The following is a 24,607-nucleotide window of genomic DNA, read 5'->3' as shown; positions in this document are numbered from 1 at the left end:
CTGAACTTTTTAACATTCTTGTAGTGTACCGTTTACAAAGTGTATAGAAACATTAAAACAATGTTGCAAAGAACCAAACTCAGCAAAATCACTCATGCTTTTAATTAATTTTCACACAAGTTTCTTTACAAGCTTCCTTTTTTTTTGCAATGGACTTTAAGTGAAGGAAAGAAACAAGATGTATTTTGAAATTTGAATTAATCTGACAACTGCTGTAGCATACTCTGCAACCATACAAGTGCTGTAGTGAGTTACTCCTGAGAGTTGTTAGATTTTTCATTCTGTAAATAGAAATTTTGGAGGAAATATCAAACTCATTACTTAGAGACAGGTAATTAATTTCTACAAGGAATTCCTAATTTCTAGTGGGTTTCTCAAAAGGTATCACAAGTAATCATCTCAAACCCTTTCCCATTTCACTCTTGCTTTAGATGTTTCTGAAGTTTACATTTCTGTAGTATATGAGCCCATGAGTCTCAACCCAAGTCTGGGGGGTGAGGAGAGCAGCCCTGTTTTCTGCACTGCTTGAGAGAGTTCCCTTTGCATTGCAGGGCCCCATCAGCATCTCAAAGAAAAGGCACAACAGGGGCCTTCCTCACCTTTCCTTTCCTGCTGTGAGTCAGAAGCCCCGCAGCAGGGAATGTCAGGCTACCCCAGAGAAGCATCGAATCCAAGATTTCTTTTTCATCCCATGACTTTTGGGAATACAACTAATGCAACCAGGGTAATTGTCATCTCTTGCAAAGCTGCTTCTGGTTACACTTGCAGAAGGTCTACCCCTTATCATGCCAGCATAGTGCAGATTTTTCACTGTAAGATGCAAAGATATTTCTAATAGCTGTTTGCCTAAGCATCCCCAGTTTTCACACTTCATCTCTTTATCTTCTCGCAGGCTAGGGGCTTGCTCTCTTGAGTTTAACAATGGAATAAACAGCTGCATTAACAGAGCATTACTTTCAGTGCTGTTTTTCCTTTGCTAACTGAATCAATATTCTCTTTTGTACTAAAGTCAGTCATTTGCATAAACAAGCATTGCATACAATTCATTTATCACTGAATCACAGGAATGAGAGGTGAAAAGGCCTATTAGGTTATCTAGTCCATGCTGGTACAGCCTTTCTCCCTGTAGTGTGATTTTAAATGTATGTCCTATCTCATTTTAAAATAATGATTTTCTTTAGAGCTAGAGAAATAAGTCAAAATGCAGAAGTGAATGCTCAAAAAAAGAGATTATCTGGGATGTAAACATTATGAATATGATTTTGCCATCTTGGCCAATAAGCTACCGCTGTAGTAGTGCTGACATCAATACCAAATATTTTTGTTTGCTTGTTTGATGTAGATCAAAGTCATTGGTATTGAGTCAGGATAAAAAATAAGTAAATTATCACATTTTGAACAAAATGGTTCAATTCAAAGGAATTATTGGTTTCCTATTTCACATTTTATCTAGCAAACCTACAGTTTTTACAGTTATACTAACCGATGGGGCAGAACTATGCATGGATTGCAGAGTGACAGTATATTTTGCATATATTATATGGTCCAAGTTCTTTAAGCAGTATTAATTTATTTTTTTTCCAGGCACTAGAACACCTCACATATGTTATTTGGACTAACATTAAACACAGGCATGAATTCAGTATTAACAACTACAGCCCTTACATTGATATCTCCTAGCATTGAAGATTAAATGGTGGGGTTTTGGCAGGAAGGAGAGAACACTGAGCCAGTGCTTCAGCAATGTTGACAATGATTTACAGAAAGGCTGCCCTAAGTTCCACTCACTTTGCCCTAAGTTCCACTCCAATGCTTCTCTCCCTTAGCTCCCTTAGAAAGGCCGCACTTGGGTCAGACTGGATTGCAGCCACCCCAACAGGCAAGACTTAGAGGCTGAAACAGATAGCAAAGCACAAGTAATTTTCGCAGTGTCATGGAACAAGTTAGATGAGGAGGTCTTTTGTGGGTGTTAGTCAATTTAACCATATTCATCTCTGTCTGCTGCAGAGTACATCAGAGGCTGAAGGAGCTGGATCTGCCAGATACATGCAAAGTATTAATAAAAAGTATTAATTGAATAATTTTTGGCTGCTCATTTGGGGCACAGTTTCAAGGTCTTTTCAATGTTTTTTCCAGTAGCATGAAAGAAGGCACGTTTTGGGCTGTAGCCCACAATATTAGGTTTCACACCTAACGTTCAGCTTATTGGTAAACTCAGCCCAACTCCCTTTTCCATTACAGGAGTGACAGTGACAAAAGGCTGAAAATTGCCTCCTCTTAGGCATTTCTGAGAGTCAGCAGTCTTTAATCTTAGCTAGTGAATGGGTAAAGATGGAGTCTATAAGGAATGTGAGTAGAACTTAGATGAATAAACAGAAAACCACTGTTAAGAGTCACACAGGTTCTGACAGACTGCAATCCACTGCTTTCTGAAGTCTGCTTGAAGCACTGCTTCTGCCACAATCTCTGCTCCTGTTTTGCTGGTTCTTTTAGTGCATTTAGACTGTGATGCTTCTGGGAATGACATCAGTTACCTCAAAACGGGTGTTGATAGCCTTCAGAGATGGATGCACCTACAGTGTCCTTTCTAGAGTACTTCATTTTATTTAGTTAAAAATGAAAACCCTGTGAAAGATTATTTTTATTAAATCTCTCCAGGGCTAGAACTTTGCAAAGGGAACCTGGCAATGCCTATTCACTTGATATGCTGTGCAGTGCATGGCAAGCAGAGTCTTAGCCTGTCTTCATGATCCAGTTCTGTCTCCTTATTGCAAACAGCCGGTGAAATTCCATCACTAGGTTGATTAGACAATTACTTTAAAGTCAACATTGAACAAATACTTTCCTGTAGCTAAGCCCAAAAAGTGGAAACAAACATTACCCCACTTGACAAGTGCAGGAGTTGGTTATTGTCAATTACAGCTGACCTCAAGTTTAAAATTACTGTTTCCAGTAAACATAAAGACTATTTTATTTCATTTTATTGATTGAAAAATCCAATTTAAATAGGGAAAGGCTGCTACTGTGGCTTTCCTTGAAATGTTTCTTAAAACCACACTGTCTTATGAATATTTGGAGAAAGTAAATGGTTATTGAGATACTTCCAAGTTGATCATAAATGGTTTCAATTAGACATCATGAAGCAAATTGGAAATGTAGAATCTATATTCAGTTAGGGAACACTATATCCTTCACAAAGCATTCTAAAATTAACTTCTCTGTTTAATGCATTAAATTATCCCTAATTGCACATTTGACTGAAGGAGTAAGCCTCTTTTAATCAATCATTGACATGAAGTCTATTTGCTTTGCAAAACAGTAGATTGATCAATACAAACATTGGTATTTCAAGCTAAACTGTGATATATAATACTGTCCTCATGAGTTAGGAATTAGAATCAAATGTAATACTGTTAGAATACCTGAAATCAAGCATTACTCTTGCTGCTGGCATAATTTTTAAGTGTGCTTCACTTCTTATGGCAATACATTGTGCAATCAAAAGTAATAAGGGTAGAGATTGATGTCAAGCATTGGTGTTCTGTTGATTTTGCATGGTTGAGTCTCTGTCTTTCTCCTAACTGCCAGTGGCCATTTTGATTACATCTTCAGTATGAATTTGAGGAAAGAACCATTTTTTGTCAAAATCCAAAAGTGACACTATTTACTCTGCTCTTAGAATTCCAGAGAGGAAGGAGCTACTTCTTTCTAAAACCTGCAATGTCTCTTTCTTGGCTTCTCACAATTAATAATTTACACATGTAAAAGCATAGAGTTCACTGTCCCAGTTCTTACTGTGCCTGTTTTTGTGCCAGGTTTTCTGTAGACTTGTCATCACCCCTAAAAATATGACCTGTCTCTAACAATTTATTTAGCAAAACTTCAGGATAATCTATGTTTTATGTTTCTGCAGTGTGCCAGCAAGGTGAATGGTGGTCTGTACACTACCACCAAAGACTACCCTGATGAAGCTATCCATTTTGCCAGGAGTCATCCACTGATGTATCAGCCCATCAAGCCTGTTCATAAGAGACCAATATTAGTTAAAACAGATGGAAAGTACAACCTTAAACAAATAGCAGTGGATAGAGTGGAAGCTGAAGATGGGCAATATGATGTCTTGTTCATTGGTACAGGTAAATTAAAGAAAGCAAGGAAGATGATTTAATGGCAGGGGGGGTTACCTGAAGGATGAATGGAATTAATTTCTGCATAGTCTAAAAATAAAATTAAAAAAAAAAAATCAATACAACATTCCTTTTTAACAGCCATTCTTAACATGATTGCACCAGTCTTTGACTTACAGAGGAGATCAGTCATTCTAGACATGTGCTTTGCTGTCCTGATAACATTATACAGAACACTAGTGGTAGGGAAACATTTAAAGACTAAGAAAAGAAACTTAGATACAGGATTCCTTTTTTTTTTTTTTTTTGCCTTTCTTCTTTCTTTCCAAACATGCACCTAAAATTAAACTCCTGAACGACTGCCCTTATTTTTAAAAATTCAGAACACAATCACGTATCTGAGCATACTTCTGAGCTGAGACTGGAGACCTGAGAGAAACAAAGCGGATTAATGTGATTTTCAAAAAAATCAGATCGAGTTCCTGGCTTTATTCCACAATTTATTTTCCCCAGTTCTAGAAACCACAAGTCTAGCTGATACCGTTAAAAAGAAACTGCCAGCTTCCAGATTTGGATTATAACACAGCTCAAGGAAGGAAGGAGGAAATACCCAAGTTTCTTAAAAAGATACTGTTAGAAGTTTTCTGCCAAGTTTTCTTGTTCTTTTGTGCCATTTTCATATACTACAGGCATACACTTTCATAAGATAGAGAGAGCTTGTTTAAAGACGATTTGTAAACATCAAACAAAAAAATATGGTTAAGGTAAAATAGATTATAGTATTGTAGAACTGCAGTAACTCTAAGCAACCAGATGGAAAAACATATTCTAATGGTATTTGAAAAATAAGAAAACTGAAGAAAATAGGAGGAAAGCCTAGAACTAAACAAGACTTTAGTTACATCTAATCTATCTGGAAAAAATCCAAGGATTCATCCATTCACATTTTAACAATTTAAGAACAGGAGTGGTATCACAAATCATTTTGACCATTTTGTCTAGGAAAACAGTTACAGTAAATTATTTTTTACAAATTAAATTCCTCTGATAAGCACATTTCAGTGTTGAGAACATTCAAAAGAGGCGTGTTTGTACAACAGCAAAGGGTTATTTATACTAGTGCTGATTTCTATGGTTTTAAATGGCCTCAGTATGTTTTTGGTATTGGATTTAGTGTGGTCTATAAAACATTGTGCCATGTGGACTTATTTCTGTACAGCAGGTTTTATAATGGTGCCTAGATTTTCTCATATTTTCCACTTAAATTTATGATTGAGATATTGTATCAAGTATCAAGTACCCTTGTACACAAATCCTCTGTTCAACAAAGTTGAATTCAAAGGGACTTAACTGTGTGTGTTAGAGCTGTGCTGAGTGGCACCCAACAGCTGTTTAGTCTTCTTGAGATGTCTAATCTCAGGTGACAGGAAATTCCAGCATAGGAATTTGGGTTTTAGAAACTGAAACAAACCCTTCAATCTCTGCTTTGGCAAAGCCCCCATCAAAAAATGCACTGCTTCTCTTGGCAATATAATGTTAGAAAGGGTTAATATTTTTTTATCCAAGTCCAACACCTGCTGTGTAACATAAGCAAACAGCATCTTACAGCTGAGCAGGAGTTTCCTTAGGGTAGCAATGTAGGTTAGAAAAGTGTATAAAGGCAAAGTCTAAATGTCAGGGCTTTCACGTGCCTGTCAGCAGGATTTGAAGAGGGACTTACTTAAAAAATCAGATCTCAGAATGCAATTTATTTTTACTATTCTATCACAAAATGAATGCCTTTGATTATATATTCTGTTTGAGAACTGGTGTATGACCCCAGTTTAATGGTTCCTCTTTATGTTTGCCCCTTTGATCTTCTGCTGAACATTTTTGCAGTGCTTGTCTGCTTAATATTTCCTCTGTAAATCAAAGGTGACTGAAAGCAACAGAAGAAAGGAAGTGATATTTGCCATTGTTGATGACAGATTTTCAAATTAATGAAAGCAAGACTATTTTAGTAATAGCAAGAAAAAGCTGAAGTGGTAGAAGACCAGATGCTATTTGTGTGTTTTAATTTCCTGCAAGAATTGTAGTGACAGAAAAGCAGATAAATCTAAATTCCAATATGCCTTAGAATTTTTTGAATGTGCAGGTTTTTTGGTTCATCTTCCTTTGATTAACAAACACCTTCAGCTCAACAGCAGCTCAGTTTCCCAAGAGGAGGAGAAGAACTGGGGACAACTAGCCCCTGAAGGTTTTTATACTCCTGCTTGGAGCAATGGAGCTGCTGCTAAATACTAACTATTAAGGATAGTTAGTAGTTTCCTAACTAGTGTAAACACTCTGATACTGTTAAAGATACTTTACACTCCCTGGCCTTGATTATCTCAGCTCCCTGCTCTTGCAGGGGGGTTGGACTAGATGATCTTTTTAGGTCCCTTCCAACCCTTGGGATTCTGTGATTCTGTGATTCTCCTGCCTACTCTCATTTCTCTTCTTGAAATATGGTCACCCTTTTTTGCAGCTCACCAAGGAGTTATGACCCATAGCTTGAAAAATACACCTGACTTAATTATATAGCTCAGCGATATCTCAGTTGACCTGTATTTGCCAGGGACAAATTGTCCTATGTGTCTATTTTCTAAGAGTAAGAATCCTCATCACTAACCACAAGATTCAACTACTGGCACATATTTGTAAATTTATATCCATTATCAATTTGAAAAAGTCTTTTAGTGTATTTGAAACCATATAAATGTTTTGACCAATTATAAGCTTTAGTTTTGTTTTGCTTTGTTTTTCTTTTTTTTTTTTTTTTTTACCCATTCTCAGATAATGGAATTGTGCTGAAAGTTATTACAATTTATAATCAAGAGACGGAATCAATGGAAGAAGTGATTCTTGAAGAGCTGCAAGTATTCAAGGTGAAATGTGCTGTATATGAATCATATATACAAGTAATGAATTTTCTGCAGAAATAAGCGTCTAAAAAAATCTGAAGATAGCGAAATATATAATAGTTGTGTGCAGGAAAATTTCTAATGGTCCAGTTATTTTATGACAGAAATCTCTGTTTTCAACTGAAGTTTTTCTGAAGTGGAGTTACAGCCCAAGTAGTTTCAATACATGCATATTGCATATTGCAATTTTTAATCAGAAACTTGATGCATTTAATTCAGTTTTATCTCATATCCAAGTAAGTATTTAAATAAGTACAGAATGTGTACTACATGTACAAAAATGTGCCTACTACAATCTTGAAAGCTTAAAATGAAGTCCAGATAAAAAAAAAAAAAAAAGCCTAATCCTCAGAAAGTGTGAATCAGTTAATCTGTCTTTACAGTGGGCAAACCTGAGATCTAGTGAGGCGAAACTCTGTTCTGTTTAAGAATACTCCATACATAAAGTTCAGTATTAAACATGGCAAAGCTAATATAATGAAATCCTCTTAGAAAGTATTTACATCCCGCCACATTAGCCACACAGGTAAAGTAGGAGACTAATATCCAAACTTAGATATTCAAATCTGGCACCTGTATTTAGGCAGTGTAATCCATAACTTCTTGCCTGGATTAAAAATCACAGAAATTGCCCCTCTTGATAGAGCTGGTTTTCAATAGACCTATTAGGGGCTATGTTTTGCCATTGCTCCAGGAAGTATGAGCAGACAGGACAATGCTAAAAGAAGGAATTCCTGTTATTTTTATCTTATCTTCAATGAATGTTTTCTTATAAAGACACTCCACTTATCACTTTCAAGTAGGACAAAAGAGATTCAGTGGTGGCAAGAACTAATACCATGTTTGACAGCAAAATTGTAGTGCTCCTGTGGCTCCAGTAATCCTGAATTAAGTGTTGGCTGGTTGTCTTTAAATAAGCTCTTTTAAAGCAATGCAGTCACGATTTCCTCTTTCTGTAGCATCAGAACTTAAAGAGAAGCAAAGTACCTAGCAAAGCTGATATAATAAGTAAACACTACTACTAATTTACCTACTTTCTTGTCATAGAAAAAAGCTACTATTTTTTTCTGAGCAAGGAATATTTCCTATTTTCTAGGTGCCAGTTCCTATTATTTCTATGGAAATTTCTTCAAAAAGGGTAAGTATTTGACAAGTTTAAAATGTGAAGATTGTGACTCAAATGTAAATAAGCTATAAACTGTATAGATAGACAGTTGTGCATCATCTATTATGAGATCTTTTCTGGTACATGTAATCCTTTTGTAACATAAAGTGATAGTTATAGTGTCTGTCCTTTTATGAATCATTTATATTTTTCAACTCTACTGTTAAGTCCCCTTAGTTCGCATGATCATGCTTATCAAAGCAAGTTAAAACCAGCCTGTTTCAGGAGTTACTGGCATATTAATCACAGTAGGGACTAGCTTGGTGGGTATGACAGCTCACAGAAAACTTCCTTGCTGATAAATGCAGACAGACTTCAACCCCACAAGAATATCGGTGCAAAAAGAGCCTTGCTGGCTCTCCCACATACTCAGCTGCCCATGAAAGGCAGGGCTTTTGGATTTGACTCCCTTTTGGTTTTCTGCTAGTTTCTGCTCATATAAACACTCACTTTATTACTCTTGTATGTAGATTCTCATCTGTACAATATTATCATATCATCTCAGGATGAAGCCATTATAAACATAAGATCTTAATAGATCTTAGACATCTGGTGCAACATAGGTGAATATAAACATAGTGAAACACAAGTAACAAAGAATGAAAATTGCATTAATAGGAGGTGTGAGTGTGCCCCAAAAGATCATTTTAGTATTGGTGTCTATCAACTTGCATTGTTTCTGTAGGTAATGCAGAAAGACAAACTCCTCTTTGATGGTGACTCAGGGGAGGATCTTAGATGTAAATGTTCTGAATTATTTCCTGGATCAATCTATTTTTTTCCCATTGACCGTGAAAGCAGCTTTGGAGACTAGATTGTCTAAAATTGCACCTAAATGATTATTTAGAGGAAAACTTCAGTGTCATTGCAGATATTTGCATTACCTATAGCTACCAGTGAAATGTCATGCTAAAAGGGTTTGTGTTGGAAGTGTAAAGGGGTGTTGCTGTATAAAAAAGAAAGTAGTCTTTTGCCAGTAGATCCTGCTCCCGAGACAGCTGCTAACTTTTCTAATTCAAGTGTCTGGAAGATCTGAAGAGAGCTGTAAAAAAGCCACCAGAGCAATCCAATGGTTGGAGAATAAACCTACTTGTGAAAAGTAAAAGTAGCTTAACTTTTTCAAGATATCAATGAGAAGACTAGAGAGAACAGAATACTCAAACATAAAACTTTACCAAACAAAGTGACTTCCTAGTGTAAGTGTATAAAGATACTTGAACACTGATAGCAGAGAAATATGAGATTAAATAATCAAATTCAGCTTGTTGTATGTAGGTAAACAATCTTGAAATAAAATAGTTTTCTGATACTGAGGACAATTAAATGTTGGAATGCGTGTTACGGACAGGGTTGGCAACTAAGTAATGATCAGAAGCATAAGAGTTGAGTTTATGTGGAAAACGTTATGTAGCTTGAGCATTTTGGCTGATATCTTTTGAACTTGGACTTAGTGAGCCTGTGGAGAGCTGCTTGCTAGCTTTGTTGCAATATCCTTATAACACTAACCAGCCTTCACTAAGTCAGTGGTACAATAAAACATCATGTTTCAGGGCTGAGCTAGTTATCTGCAGTGGCTGGGAAGGAATGTTCTTCTTTGATGTTCAGTCGGCTAGATATAGAATGCTTCTTGCCCTCCTCTGATGGACCAAGACTTAGGGTAGTCTTCACCCCTGCTAAAAGATGAAAGAGAAAAATCCCATCTCATATGTCTAATTGAAAGTTTTGTTCATGGCTTCTGGAACAATCACACTGCAGCCTTTACAGACAAGAAAGAATTCCCGGCAAACAAGGATCCTAGGTTTCTTTTTCATTCCTGCTGGCAGACTGAGTTCCTGCCACTATAATCTGGTTTATCTCAGCTCAAAAAGTCTTCAAGCATTGCTATTACCAGTCTCTTCCAGGCTCTTCCCCTGACATTTCTGAAAGTTAAATTTCTGTGATCTAAAAAGATATAGGAGGTGTAATTAGGGAGCAAGATTGGACTATCTGGATTAAATTTCTTGTTTTGTGATAGGTAAATCAGACTAAATGAGCTGCCAGTATTTTCCAGCTTTAAACTATTTCAAAATATCAGATTTTGAAAGCTTGGTCTAAGAGTGGAATTATGGACAAATTTTAGCCATTAGGGTAAGCACAGTTTAAGTGTTCATTAGGAATCTTTTCCCTGACTGGTAAAACCATGAAAGTGAGCTGTGCAGAAGCAGTTCCTATAGCAGTGCACACTGCATATTCTGTATTCAGACTATTTACATTCACCAGTAACAGGATTTTTTTCTCAAATCCTTGTAAATTCAAGCTTTTCTTTTCTGAATTTATTATGCCAGCATCTTAAGAATTAGATTGATCATCTTTCATTTGATTTGAAAAGGACATTTATGTGAACTCAGGAGATTCAAACAGCCTTAGCACTAATGCTGCAAAGAAACCCCAAACTCTGCAAATAAATACTAAATAAGTAGATTATGACTGGCTAATTTGTAAAGAAAGACTGCACAGCACCAGGAAAAAATAAACAAACAAACAAGCAACAACAACAAAACCTCCAATCATCTATCTCGTGTGCACTGAGGGATTATACAAATCATACGGCACAACTGCTTAAGTGTATATGTGATCATACTGTAAGTAGCTAGATCAGGAACTAAACTTACTGATGATTCCCATATTAAGATTCGGGTTGCTTATAGTTCTTGCAAATTTGAATTTCTTTGTTTAAAGTCTTTCATGTCAGGTGTTTTCTGCAGATATGATAGGTGACAGAGAAGTGTAAAAAGGGAAGCATTGGAAAAAATCCCAAGGAAGAAAAATAAACTTAAAATCCTGCTTATTCAAACTCAAAATCTGAAACTTCAGAAGTGAGGAAATGCCAAAATAAACTTGTTCATTTTATCTTCCTTCTGTTCCTCTGTCCTCATGCAGGAGAGTTTAATCTGTAATCAGATATTTTCCCACAGAGTAACTCTGCCTCCCTCCGGGCACAGGCTGGATACACAGCTGGCAAGCAATGATAAAGCTAACGTTTCTTAAATAACTGCATTGGTAACAGGAGTTTCAGTGGAAATTCTAGGAATTTAATTGTATGTGATGTGTTTTTTCCAGCAACAGCTCTATGTTGGATCTGAGTCTGCCATAGCACAAGTTAAGTTCCACCAGTGTAACATGTACGGCACTGCCTGTGCTGACTGCTGCCTCGCTCGAGACCCGTATTGTGCCTGGGATGGGATCTCCTGCTCCCGATACTATCCCACAGGAATGCAGGCAAAGAGGTGAGTACTGCTGCATTCCATTATATCCTTTGTTACAAAATACCTTCATAAAGTGTTCCTACTGCAACACAAAGTACTTGGTATTCCCCCCCCCCCCCCCCAAAAAAAAAAAAAAAAAACAACCCAAAACCAAAAACTGAGCAATGAGAGGATATGCAAGCTGCTAATTTATTAGCACAACCTTTCGGGATTGCAAAGGAGAGAAAGTAATAAGATGGCATAAACTGCAGTACCAGAAATACTTCTATGAATGAAGCAAAGTCACATACTAATTATTTGCAGTAGGCTTTAAACAAACCTCTATTTCCTTCTATATATCTTGGTGTGAAAAAGAAAGATGCTTTACAACATCAGAGACATAGTTTGGTAGTATTATAAAGAAAATATATCACACTGCAACAACATACATAACAGCATTTCCAAAAGAAAGCAAAGAAGAATCTGTGCTAATAGCCAAATACCTTCACAACCAAAATGAAGCCAGAGTATCTGCTAAAGTTTAGACTTAAGCTTTCTCCAGTGAACTTATAAAGCCTGTGCAAACCTCATGAAGTTCAACAAGTCCAAGTAAAAAGTCCTGAAACTGGGGCTTCTTGTCCTTGTGCACACCTTATCTTTCCATGAACCTGGATGCACTAAAACAACGCACTGCTGACTCTAGCCAGGCACAACAGACATTTCTGTGGATTTCTCTAAAAGACAATGAGCACAGTCATGTTACATTGGGTAACACGACATTTTGGTTAAGGCACATTAAAAAGTAAAAATTAGTAATACAGCCAATGACTCATCATAATTAAGAATTTCTCAGACATATTGCACTAAGGCATAAGGTAAACCAAGTTGGAAGCCTACAGCACTTTTACAAGCATGATTGCACAGTATTCTCATGCCCTTTGCAAGCAGACCTAAGGGAGGAAGTGAACTCTGGTTGTATCCTCAATGTGAGAAGAGTCTGGCTAAAATAATAAGACCCCAAATTAAGACAGATGAGCAGCTGTGTAGCAGGCCAGGGAAATTTATTTCCTACCATATAAGTAGAAATTGAATTATCGTTAATTATAAAGCATATGGGTTTCTCATCCAACGATGTATAAGATGTTTGGGGAAGGGAGGGGGTTAAAATATTTCCCAGCAGCCTGCTAGGATGCTATATCAGCATTTACCTTGTTCTGCAGGCTACTTATTGTCTAAGAAAAGATAAGAGAAACTCAGTCAGTCCTGAACTCTGTTGTACATTTTTAACATATTTCTCGCCTAGGACAATTTCCAGAGTAGTAGCCTCTAAGTCCCCTGACACACGAATTTATCCAGGGTTGAGCGATATGGGCAGCACCCCAGGCATTTTCCTATCCCTTACCTCCCCAGCATTCAGCAGGTCAGTCTCTAAAAGAAGAAAACACAGCTGTTATCACCCTCATTCTCTTAAGATAATCACTGCATCAGTGAAGAAGGATTTGCACTCAGCTGAATGATACTGATGTCTGCAAAACTTGTTTTACATATAAGAGTTTGAGGAACAGCCAGAGGGATGGATGGCCTTTGCTTTGTTCACTTTGTCTCATAACTGAGGATCAGAGCATTTTAAACTTACAAACTTACAATAACTGTGTGGTACATTGAGAGACAGGGAGAACTACTCAGGCCATGTGTATGGAAGCTGTTTTAAGTTGCCTCCCATTGCACACCAAGTGGACAGCACTGCTGAAAAAGAAGTTCTCACTAGACAACGTGAAGTTTTCTGATGCCAGGTGACCCTGAACAAGTGATAACCTTGCCATGGCTGCCTTTTGCTCCAGCCGCCATTAATGCCACATCCTAGAGTGTACATATCTTAATTTGGCCTTGTCTCTGGGCTTCATATTTCTGCCCAAGCTGTACGAGTAATGTGAGTACAAAAGGCATTGGAGAGCACTTTGCTTCCCCTGTTCCTGGCAGCCCTCCCACCTTCATTGGGACTCACAGAGCTGTGCTTTACATTACAGCACACTTGAGCTGGTTTTAATACCCCCTCTATCTGTTCAAATGTGTCCTTCATAGAGTGCATATTTAGGTGGGCCTTTGACTTGTAAGAAGAGCCCTGCTAGTTTAGCAAGAGCACCTCTAAGAGCTCTCTTTTTAAAAAATTCTATTCCTTCTGGTGAAGAGTTGAAACAAATGTACAATGTGTCCTTCCCACTTTGATTCAAATGTTATCTGCTTTAGATCCTAATGCCTCCAAGGCATGACAAGTGTTTAGAGAATAGAAAAACAGGAAAACTGTAAACTAAGGCCCCAAGGAACAGGATGGAGAGATAACTGCAGCATAAATACAGAAAAACTCTGCCTGACAGCTGGTACCAACTTGTTAAGCTGTGAAAGTCTATATTATAATTCCTTTTAAATGCATAGCCTGGACAGTTAATCAGATAGAGGATTTAATTAAGGACAAATAAAAACTGAACCCAAAATCCTGTATTTTGGTGATGGTGGTACAATATCGTACAATGTCATGGTATCTACAGGTGCATGGCTCCTGCATACTGCAAATACTTAAGAAGCCAGAAGGAAATTATATTGCATCCAAATTCCATGACTGCTTCAGAAAGTAGAGGTCCAGGACTTCAGGGAATGTTTTAGTCCACTGTTACCTCTGCAATCTGGCATAAGCAGGTTCAATTTTTACCTAAACAAGCACTAAATTCTGCAAGTAAGATTCTTTGCTGTGCCAGCTCACCATTCAGGCTGAAAAAGAGCTTTAGTGATTTTAAAATGTCTTTCAGTTTGGGTAGGTCTTCTGGTAATCTGTGATTCTTTAGCTAATTTTAGGAAGCTGACAGTCACCCTCCTGCTTCCTCTCCCTCTCTGGTCTCTTTATCTACCATTCATTCCACCAGTAAGCACAGAAACATGCTCTTGCACTTTGCAGCTAGGTGCAGGTGCTATGCCAAATGTCTTTTTATTATAACATTTGGTCCAGCAAACCTTGACTGAGTCTACCAGTTTATTTATCCAAACCACAGTGATGTCTTTTCTCCCTGAAACTTTTTGACTTCGCCTCATCTATCCCTGGGAAATAATAAAGACACATGGAGATAATGGTGATGATGATGTCCACTGTATTTCTTTCTTGCAGATCATTTTTACCAAGTTCCTGAAAGCAGTTACAGACTGAAAGTTAATTAATGTAGTTATAGATTGCAAAAGACGCTTCCACATATTCAGTACGTTTGCTAGTCACTAAATTTTTTCCTTGTGGTACTTCATGTCAGAAACCGTCTTATACTCTATTATTCATGGAATTCTGAATTAAATGCTTACTAAGAAAAAGAGTACCAAATACCAGGCTTATGTCAGCATTTCTGAAATATGTTTATCTCCCAACATACCCCTCTCTTTAAGCACCTCTGCCCATTTTTTCCTTCTTTTTAAAAAAGTAGCAGGTGAAAGCACTGGTAAATGTTATCTTCCCCAGTCTTCACGCACACAATAGTAAAACTCCACCAAGCAAACATTTATTTTTCCAGACTAGTTCTGACAAATGGAGATTTATCCTGTTTTACAGGATGAGGATTTCTTTAGCTCTACAATGATCTCCAGGACTTAAAAGTAAATAATACATGCCTACTAACTGTCCTGTTCCTGCTAGGTAGGGCTGTTAGGCCTGACAGAAACAAAGTTTTCTTGTGGATTTTTCAAAGTCTAATGTCTGTAGTATTTTTGTATATTTGCGCAAGAAAATGTCTCTTCAGAATAATCTGTATACACAGATATACAAAGCTGGTGGCAAAATTATTCAGCACTGACACTTTGCAGAGTTATCAGTAAGCACGGCTGTAGTAAGCACTGTGATGCATACATTACAGTGAGAACTCCAAGGGCATGTTAAAGCTCTGTTGCTATCTCAGAATCTCAGGTTTTGTTTAATAATATGCATGCATTTTTAGCACTTTTGCTGAAAATGCCTAACACAGTCCTTACTGAATTTGCAGATTCCCTTGAAACAACAATGACAAAACATTGGTTTTGCTTTGAATATCAGTAAGGGTTAAAGATGTCCTCTTGGTCCACCAGCACCTCCGGATCAGAAGTTTATATGAGTGACAGAATTCACGAAATAACTCCTGTTTACTGAAAGTTTAGAAATATGAAGAGTAATATCCATCAGCAAGATCCTTAAGTGTAAATCCACATAGTTTCAGTAAATTCAGTTTGTGCCAAATAAAAATTCTGTCTTTTGTGTTCACATAACATTATTTAAGCATTATTAAGTATTAAATGCAAAGAATAACAAAAATTCCTGGTTTTGCTTTTTTCTATCATATATGATTTATACTCTACACATACTTGCTGTCTAAAATTTGCTGCCTTGTATATTTCTGTTAATCTGTTATGTATGGCATTGGTAATACCGTGTAAAATTATGCAAATATAGGAAAGGTACCCTTAGCACAACTAAATTTCAGGTTGTTGGAAATATGGCAAGATATAACATTCCAATAGGCTCTTTTGTTTCCCTAGTAAACAATCTTAATTTTATTTATCAGGATACTCAGAGGAAAAATTTGCTATGTAAAATCACAGTTCTTCTGGGAATGCATTGTACAGTTATGTTTTTCATTATTTTTCTGCAAATGCATATAAAAAACTCAAAGCCCAGAACTCACAACAGTTTTTCTCTCAAAAACCAATCGCATTATTTCCAGGTCACAGTCAGGGCTCCCAGGTTCTTACCACAGTTCCGCCACTTGCTCACTTTCTAAGAATGGGCAAGTCATGAATATGTCTGTTTCCCTGTCGAGAAAAATAAGCTTAACAACTGTCTGCTACATAGATGTAATAAGGTACTTGCTCTGCTATTTGAGATTCCCAAGTGAAAAAAATAACATGACAGCAAAGGATAAAAGAACTACCATTCACATACATGGCAAACTGTTCGAAAATAAACGAAAGAACATTTCCTTGGCTTCCAGAAAGAGAGAACCCAAATAAAGGCTAAAGGTCCCTTTGACCCTTCCTAGCATTGAATATTGCCCAGCTGGTTCAGAAGGTCTTGGTTAGTAGTTATAACATTAGTGTAGTTAGTAATGTATAAACTGGACACATAGTTCTGCGTCTTCCCCAGACGAGTGTGTTTCTTTTACTCAGACATGTGATTCCCAATAGCTTGAATAGAGAGAAAATACTGTTGGATAAATGTTTACTTCTCTAAACAATCCTAAAGTTTTAGGAACCAAGATTTAGCTCTTTATGTTTTTAATGAATGCCACTTTAACATAAACCAAACAATTTGTAAGCTAAACGTGTTATCTCAAACACTTCCATCTTTTCCCCTCCAGACGTTTCCGCAGACAAGATGTTCGACACGGAAATGCAGCGCAGCAGTGTTTTGGCCAGCAGTTCATTGGTAATCTACTCACACATTTACAAATTACTAGCAAATGCCTGGAGCAGAGAGCACAGGCTTTGCCAAGAATATGAGCCAGGCCATGATGTCACCCAAGTTCTTTTACTGGCATATTCCTGTAATAATTTACAAGAGTCATGGGAGCCCATGTTGTCCAGGTCTAAGCATGACTTTGTTTTGATGGCAGGTTAGGTGGATCCCACAGAGTTCATGTAGCTCTGCAGATTTTTCATTCAGACTAGGGATGTGGCTAATGCACCTCAAGGGCTTCCAACAGAAATGCTAGTGGAAAGATTGTCCAGGGATAAGAAACAACAGGCCTGTATCCTGAAATGAATATGAAATACTGCCAGGACACTCAACCAGAATTGAAGCAGACATGGGCAATGACATGTCAGAACACAGATGTGTGTTTATGATCATCATCAAGATTTGTCCTAAAAAAAGATTGAGTACTGTGTCTAATGCTGTTTGCTTTCCAAACCTCAAAAAGGGATGATTTCAAACATCCATACTGAATATGGTAAAACAGACAAAAAACAGTTGTCTGGACTTCCACAGTCTTTTGCTGGATAACAGCCTATATATTTGTAGAAGAAAATAAAAATCAAATAGAAAAGATTCTTTTAGATAGATATTTTAATATATTAAATAGTACATAGATATTTTACCAGAGAAAGATTCATTGAAGTCCATAATGCAGAATACAGTAGATATTGGAAAAGTGTATTCTAATATGAAATAGTAATTATAACCTAAGTTCGGAATACAACTGAAAAATCACAATGATAACAAACCCTGTAATTTTAGGGTGCAAAACTGATTCATCTCAAGAACATTTCTCACTGCTATGGACTAAGAAGTTTTCATTAAGGCAACTGGACTCCTCCAGTATAACATCTAGCTTATCTTCCTCTAGATGTTTTGTTGGATGCAAAAGCAGAATTGAGTTTTAATTAACTTCATTCACCTTGTTCTTATTGGCACCCTTGGGCCAAAACTTTACATGTATTTAACATATATATTTATAATATTGGTTAGGGTATTTCCAGGTGTTAAGAATTTCATTCTGCAAAAGTCTATGTGCTCTCATTTTCATCTGGTGTCCTCAACATGAGAAGGACATGGAGCTATTGGAGCAAGTCCAGAGGCGGCCACGAGGATGATCAGGGGACTGGAGCACCTCCCATATGAAGACAGGCTGAGAAAGTTGGGACTGTTCAGCCTGGAGAAGAGTAGGCTGCGTGGGGACCTCATAGCAGCTTCCAGTATCTGAAGGGGGCCTACAAAGATGACAGAGAGGGACTTTTCATCAGGGGCTGTAACAATAGGACAAGGGACGATGGATTTAAATCTAAACAGGGAAAGTTCAGGTCAGATATAAGGAAGAAGTTCTTTTTACTGTGAGGGTGGTGAGGCCCTGGCACAGATTGCCCAAAGAAGTGGTAAACGCTCCATCCATGACAGTGTTCAAGGGTTCAAGGCCAGGTTGGACAGAGCCTTGGGTGACATGGTTTACTGTGAGGTGTCCCTGCCCATGGCAGGGGGTTGGAACTGGATGATCTTCAGGTCCTTTCCGACCCAAACCATTCTGTGATTCTATGTTTATATTTAAGCGTGTATTGAATCTGCCTGTTTCACTGAGTGACAATGAAATAGATGAACTATTCATAAAAACCAGGCATAAGCAATTAGCAATGTGAAAGGCTGAAATCTGTTTCTCTGTGTATAATTTTAGCTGAGTCACAGCATAATTCCATCCATTTACTTTATGACCAGATCCTGTAAGAGTCTGAGATGACGGGGAAATTCACTTAGCAGGTGAGATCTTCACCAGACACTGCTTTTCAGTCACTATCTGGATCTGAATTAAACTTCACTCTTAAAAGTAAATATACCCTGAATATCAAATGTAACAAATATTAGCAGTAGCACATGGTTTTAAAACATTTATTCTCTTCCAGGTGAAGTCCTTGAGAAGACTGAGGAGCGACTTATTTATGGAATAGAGTACAACAGCACCCTTCTGGAGTGTACCCCACGGACCTTACAAGCAAAAGTAATCTGGTTTGTCCAGCGAGCACATGATACTAAAAAGGAAGAGGTAAATATTCTTATAGACTAAACGTTTAAGTAAAAGCCCGCTGTGAGGAATATTACAACCTCACTGACACATGGGTGTCAGGGGAAATCATTATGTTCATCTGCTCTCCTGAATTAAGAGACCTGAGAATTTCATCTGGTATTTGCATTCAACATCTTGAATGCAGATGTTAGAAATGTAGTGAAACTTGAGTTAAGATCTCAAAACAAAAGAGAATCCACCGCTTCTCTTAATATGCTGTTGCAGAGGTGAAATGTGTACGTCGCTCCCAATGTTAGTCTATCTTAAAGCTATTCATCCTTGCCACCTCATCTGCTATATTACAGAATCTTCTGAAAATGGGTGTTGGTGGATTCGCTGCCTCTTTTACATATATTTTCTTACTATGAAAGTGGTTCATAAGTGTTACTATATTTATTCCTCTCTGATACACATCAATGTCTCTATCCCCACCCAGTACGTGGAAGGATGTAGGAAGAAAAGCCTCAGACTACCAAACGATAAAGACGGTTGACTTACTGCCTAGCAGCTGGGCTCCACTGCAAACGTGAGACCCCAGCTTAGCCATAGACATATGAAGATCTCTCAAGTTGGACTCATCTGATAGAGAATGTGGACATTTATAATAACGAGATCTACCTGGGATATAGTCAATGTAGGAGCTGTGGGGGGAACTCAAACAACAAACTCAGAACTGAGGCTTTATGATTACAATGGTACTGCAGTTAGATAATACAAATACCTGTGAATGTCACCTCAAAAAACTTTGTCAATGTATAAGAGAATTGACAGAGAAGGTATTGCAGGTCAGCTGGCAAATGCTCATTTGTTTTCTATCCACTAGTTTATTTGCACGTTTCAACCTTATTTTCCTCTGTGATTAAGACACAAGTGACTGCCCCATGCTGGGAAAACAGGGAATTATCTGCTTAACTATCTGTTCTTCCATGCTTGCCAGCTTTTCTCGACCGCTTTCCCTTCATGGCTCAATCTCATATTTTTTCTAGTAAATATTTTTGTTACTTAAAAACTATGAATTAGAGGATCCTGGATCTCTAATCTGTTTCTCAAGTATTATGTTCATGAAAGTACAGTTCAGAAGTAATTTAATGTAATAGTAAAGGCCTGTGCTCTACAACTGCACCATTTGCTTTTCAGGTGAAGACAGATGATAGAATAATCAAAATGGATCTTGGCCTCTTATTCCTGAAGCTGCACAGACTGGATGCAGGGACCTATTTTTGTCAGACAGTGGAACATAGCATTGTTCACACTGTCAGGAAAATCACCCTGGAAGTAGTTGAGGAAGAACGGGTAGATGAAATGTTCAATAAAGACTATGAGGAGGAGATACCTCACAAAATGCCATGCCCAATGCAGAGCAGTATACCTCAAGCATCAAAACCATGGTACAAGGAATTTCTTCAACTAATAGGTTACAGCAACTTCCAGAGGGTGGAAGAATACTGTGAAAAAGTGTGGTGTACAGATAAGAAGAGAAAAAAGCTGAAAATGTCTCCATCCAAGTGGAAATACGCTAACCCTCAAGAGAAGAAGGCAAGGATCAGGCCAGAGCATTACCGGTTGCCCAGGAACATAGCTGACTCTTGATGGACAAAATCCATCCACTCTTTATGGGTGAAATTTTATTTGGACTTAAGAGGGAGAAATCAGTCTTGGTTTTGGTAAATGACACAGGCTTATATATATAAAATATTGGGACTTAAAAATGTTATGGTAAGTTATACTGTACACTCATGATGACAGTTTAGAAGCATTTTAAATGAAATCTTCTTAACTATCTGATTTTAAGTAGGTCAATGCAATCAGAGTTTTGCATTAGGGAGGATGTGACAATCTTCAGACTTTGAGTGCTTGAATCAGTTTCCTGTGTGGCCCATGCTTGCGCTGTATATTGTTGCACATGATGGCATATTTAACAAAATCAAACATCTAAGCATTCACAAATGGATGAAAAACAATAACACATATGTTTTCTTTGTTTCACAAATTTCTCATGCTTCTGAAAGTGGCATGTCTTCAGATCTTTTGTTTTGATTGTGACCTGTCTGAGTTTACCACTGAGAGCAATTAGTTGTGTTAATACAGTGCACTGCTATTTCTAAAGATAATGAAGGGAAATCTTACTTCCCAACATTTTTTGTCTTGGCAGCCATTTATGAAGCGCAAGGTGCTCTCACAGCTAAATAATATTTCCTAGTAACTTAATGTAAGTCAAATGCATGCTGAGAACACAAACAGAATTAAATTCTTCGATTTATCTATATAGAAAGCTGGAATAATGTTTTAGGAAAAGAGTCTTATTTTGTCTCTAGTAATGGACGTTGCCTTAGTACTGGCACGAATTAAGGGAGTGCCCTCTTGTGGCAAAACAAAGCAAAATCCGATATTGTCATCTGGAGAAGTATAACCCATACCCACAGAAGGTTTATTTGCAGCTCACACCTACGGTCTCCATGTGCTAAATCCAAAGATTTAGAAGGCATTTTAGGAAGTAATTCATACTGGAGAAACAGCATTTTAAGTAACGCTTTGGGTTGTTAACATGCTTTTGGGATAAAAAACTCATAAAAAGTTGGGATGTAGGTTAAAATAAAAGAACAGTGTTATGCAGCTGTGTTTCTATAGTTTCAGGGTCTGCTGGAGGTAAATCTTTTCCTGATATGTCATCTCTGGTCAAAGGGCTGCTTTGCTGCTCTTGTGAGTGATACCAGGAGAGGAGATCAAAGAGCTGTCACAGTCTAGAGCTTTCAAGACTTACTTAAAAAAAAAAAAAAAAAGGAAAAAAAACCAAGAAAAAATACCTTTATTTAAGCACAAGAAAACAGATGCAGAAAATGAAAAAACAAAAAAAAAAAAACCCAAAACAACACAAACAATAATTAAAAAAAACCCAAGAAAAACTCAGCATTTCACTACTTGAGAAATCTGATACTCCAATGTGAATTGGACTTTTTTTATATTGAATTTAAAAAAAAAAAAAAGATAAGGAAGTTATAGACACAAAAGAGTCACAAATAAATTAACTCCTCAAATGCAAACATGATGCTAGTAGGGGAAATAGCCAAACTGATACAGATATTGATGTAACCAGGAAAACATACAAGAGATTCACTAGCCACAAAAAGGCTGATGCTTAGCTTCAGCTTCTAATCAGGAAACGGAATTTAGACATAGTGAGAATTAACAGCCTGGATAACAGAGATTTGCTAGGTTTGTTGTGTTAACAAATACAGCAATCACTGCTAACCTAGTGTTTTCCGAACAGGCTGTGTATGAGAGAAGCTCAAAGTCGTTGGCAGGACTGGCAAGCTTTGTTGTGCTCCTATGGGGACAGAGTGTTTGAAAGGAGCCCATGGGCACTGTCAGCACCCTGAGTATTGAGGAAAACTGGGTTTCATCTTATGTCAGGATAATGGCAGATAACTCTTTCCATCAGCCAGTTGTGTTAAGGAAATCAATGCATCGGAAGGTTTGAACTTCTTTTAGCTAGAATACCTGTCTGAGAGATGGGACCAGACACTCTGCACAGCCTTGCACAAATTCACACAGTTGCTGACTTTGATCTGATACAGGAGAGGATAAATTCACTTTTCCATAACAGTTTAATGGAACCTAGCTGCTGGGGTTCTCTGTTTACACTTATATTGAAAGTACTGGCACTGAAGGCTGTGGCAAAGAACATACACAGAACAAGCATCCCTGGTTTGTGCTTAATCCTTTATACAATCCTTGGTGTAAAATTCTCAAACACCACTGAAAACCGTTTTCTTATAACTATGGAGTCCACTTCTTTTCAACAATAATGGGAGTCATATTTTACTTTTTCTGATTCATTTGCTCATATCTAGTGCCAGAAGTACCATTCATGGACCATTAGAAAGGAATAACAGCATCTCAGCATGGTGGGATAAATATAACTTTGTGTCTCGGTCTCTGACATTTCAGGTGGAAATCATGTGATATGCAAATCAGGATTCCTGATTTATTATGAGTGTGTATTTTTAGCTCCCCATCCCTTTAGTGGTTACATGTGGAGAACTGCATTAAATTTTTATTTACCTTTTAAAATTTAAATTTCTAGCTCACACCTTGGTACTTTCATTGGTTGCAATGCCTGTGAGAATTCAGAACTACAAGGTCTTCTTCAAAGAGTGCTATGCCAGTTCTAAGAGTGCTATGACATCTGCGGAAGAAGAGAAAGAGTGACAATGTGTTTTGGAAGGATATGCACAAATGTGCTTGTACACAATGATATTTAAAATGCTTCTATGTATATTTGGGGGGCATTGTCTGCTTCTTTTCATTATGAGTTTGATGTATTTTGTATGTGCATGAAATGGTCAAATTATAAATATAATTAAGAACTGCATTTGACTGAAACAATCTGTATTATTTCTCGTAATTTATCTTCACCATTATTAATTATATGCAGATCACTATTCACACATTGTTATTTACAGATGCCCTTCACCACACATTTTATGAGCAGAGATCTCAGATCAGGACAGAGAGATATTAGTATATGGCTGCCAAGTGGGAAACTGGCACAGGGTAATCAGTATATTTAGTCTGTTAATGTCAGGTAGATTTGGAAAAGCCATTGATTAGAGCATCATCTGCTGCATGAGTGTATTTTGATAATGGAACATGATCACTTAAACCAAGAAGATTCTAACTAATGGAAGTTCACTGAGAAACAACAATTTGGATAAAGCTTTGAACTCTGCCCTGCTTCCTGCCAAGGTACAAGCCAGATTACTTGGACTAACACTGTTTTGTTCCTGCTCTTGTCAATGAGATTACTGTCACCTTGTACAATTGACTGTGTTCTCAGATTCTGCTGGGACATGAAGACAGGAGAGTGTTAGACTGCTATGAAATTCCTGGCTTGTCTATCTCAAAATAGGTTTTTACGATCCACACAATTTTTCTGTAGCATGAAACATATCTCTTCATGTAGGCAAGAGAGAAAAAGAATTGCCCTACACCCAGGTACCTGAATAGCACAGATAACAGTCATATCTGAAGAAGTGCTTGAATCAACTAACATAGTTGAGTTTCTCTTGTTCTTTTATTTTCTTTTAGTTTGAGGGGAGGGGGATAGAAATAACTTTCTTTTCCTATAAAAAAAGCAGTCAGTCAGTTTCCCTTTTTTAAAAGTCCATTAATCTACTTAGTCTGCACTGGGGCAGTGAAGCTGGATTTATTTATGCTACTTTATGTCTCTGGGTCCAAAAGGTGCGAATGCCTCTCAAAGCTGCACTGTCCAGTTAACAGGCCCTGAACGTGAGCTTTTCTGCATTTGTAACCCAGCAGGATGTCTGCAACACCTATCAGACCTGGAATCCTGTTCAGTTCACCAAATTGCTGCTTTTTAAGGAGAATTCATGTCCAGTTAACATGGGTATTTATCGTAAATGAAGCTATGATTGACAAATTGTCTTTGGGTGATATTTACTTTTTCCTTTAGTAATAAGGAAAATAAGTTATCTGACTAGCACTATAAACAGAAAAATGGCAGAGCTAGCAATGCCAAGTAAAACTCTAGTCACTATGAATGAATCAATATTCTACAGTGATACATACATTTCAG

The 24,607-nt window shown here is 37.4% G+C and overlaps 1 protein-coding gene across 1 annotated transcript in view; it reads left to right on the top strand.

The window, feature by feature from the left end:
* The window catches only part of SEMA3E (semaphorin 3E), a 140,526-nt gene extending 117,176 nt beyond the window's left edge, over positions 1-23,350 (top strand). The window contains exons 11-17 of the mRNA XM_065665025.1: positions 3,914-4,136; positions 6,942-7,033; positions 8,166-8,207; positions 11,334-11,500; positions 16,819-16,886; positions 18,851-18,990; positions 20,149-23,350. Coding sequence (XP_065521097.1) covers positions 3,914-4,136; positions 6,942-7,033; positions 8,166-8,207; positions 11,334-11,500; positions 16,819-16,886; positions 18,851-18,990; positions 20,149-20,601 — 1,185 coding nt within the window. The 3' untranslated portion in view covers positions 20,602-23,350. The remainder of the gene's footprint in view (positions 1-3,913; positions 4,137-6,941; positions 7,034-8,165; positions 8,208-11,333; positions 11,501-16,818; positions 16,887-18,850; positions 18,991-20,148) is intronic.
* The last annotated feature ends 1,257 nt before the right edge of the window (positions 23,351-24,607 follow it).

The sequence above is a fragment of the Lathamus discolor genome, chromosome 1 (genome assembly GCF_037157495.1).
Source record: "Lathamus discolor isolate bLatDis1 chromosome 1, bLatDis1.hap1, whole genome shotgun sequence".
NCBI classification, from domain to species: domain Eukaryota; kingdom Metazoa; phylum Chordata; class Aves; order Psittaciformes; family Psittacidae; genus Lathamus; species Lathamus discolor.
The sequence above is the reverse complement of the archived record's forward strand: the minus strand, read 5'-3'. Positions and strand labels throughout refer to the sequence as shown.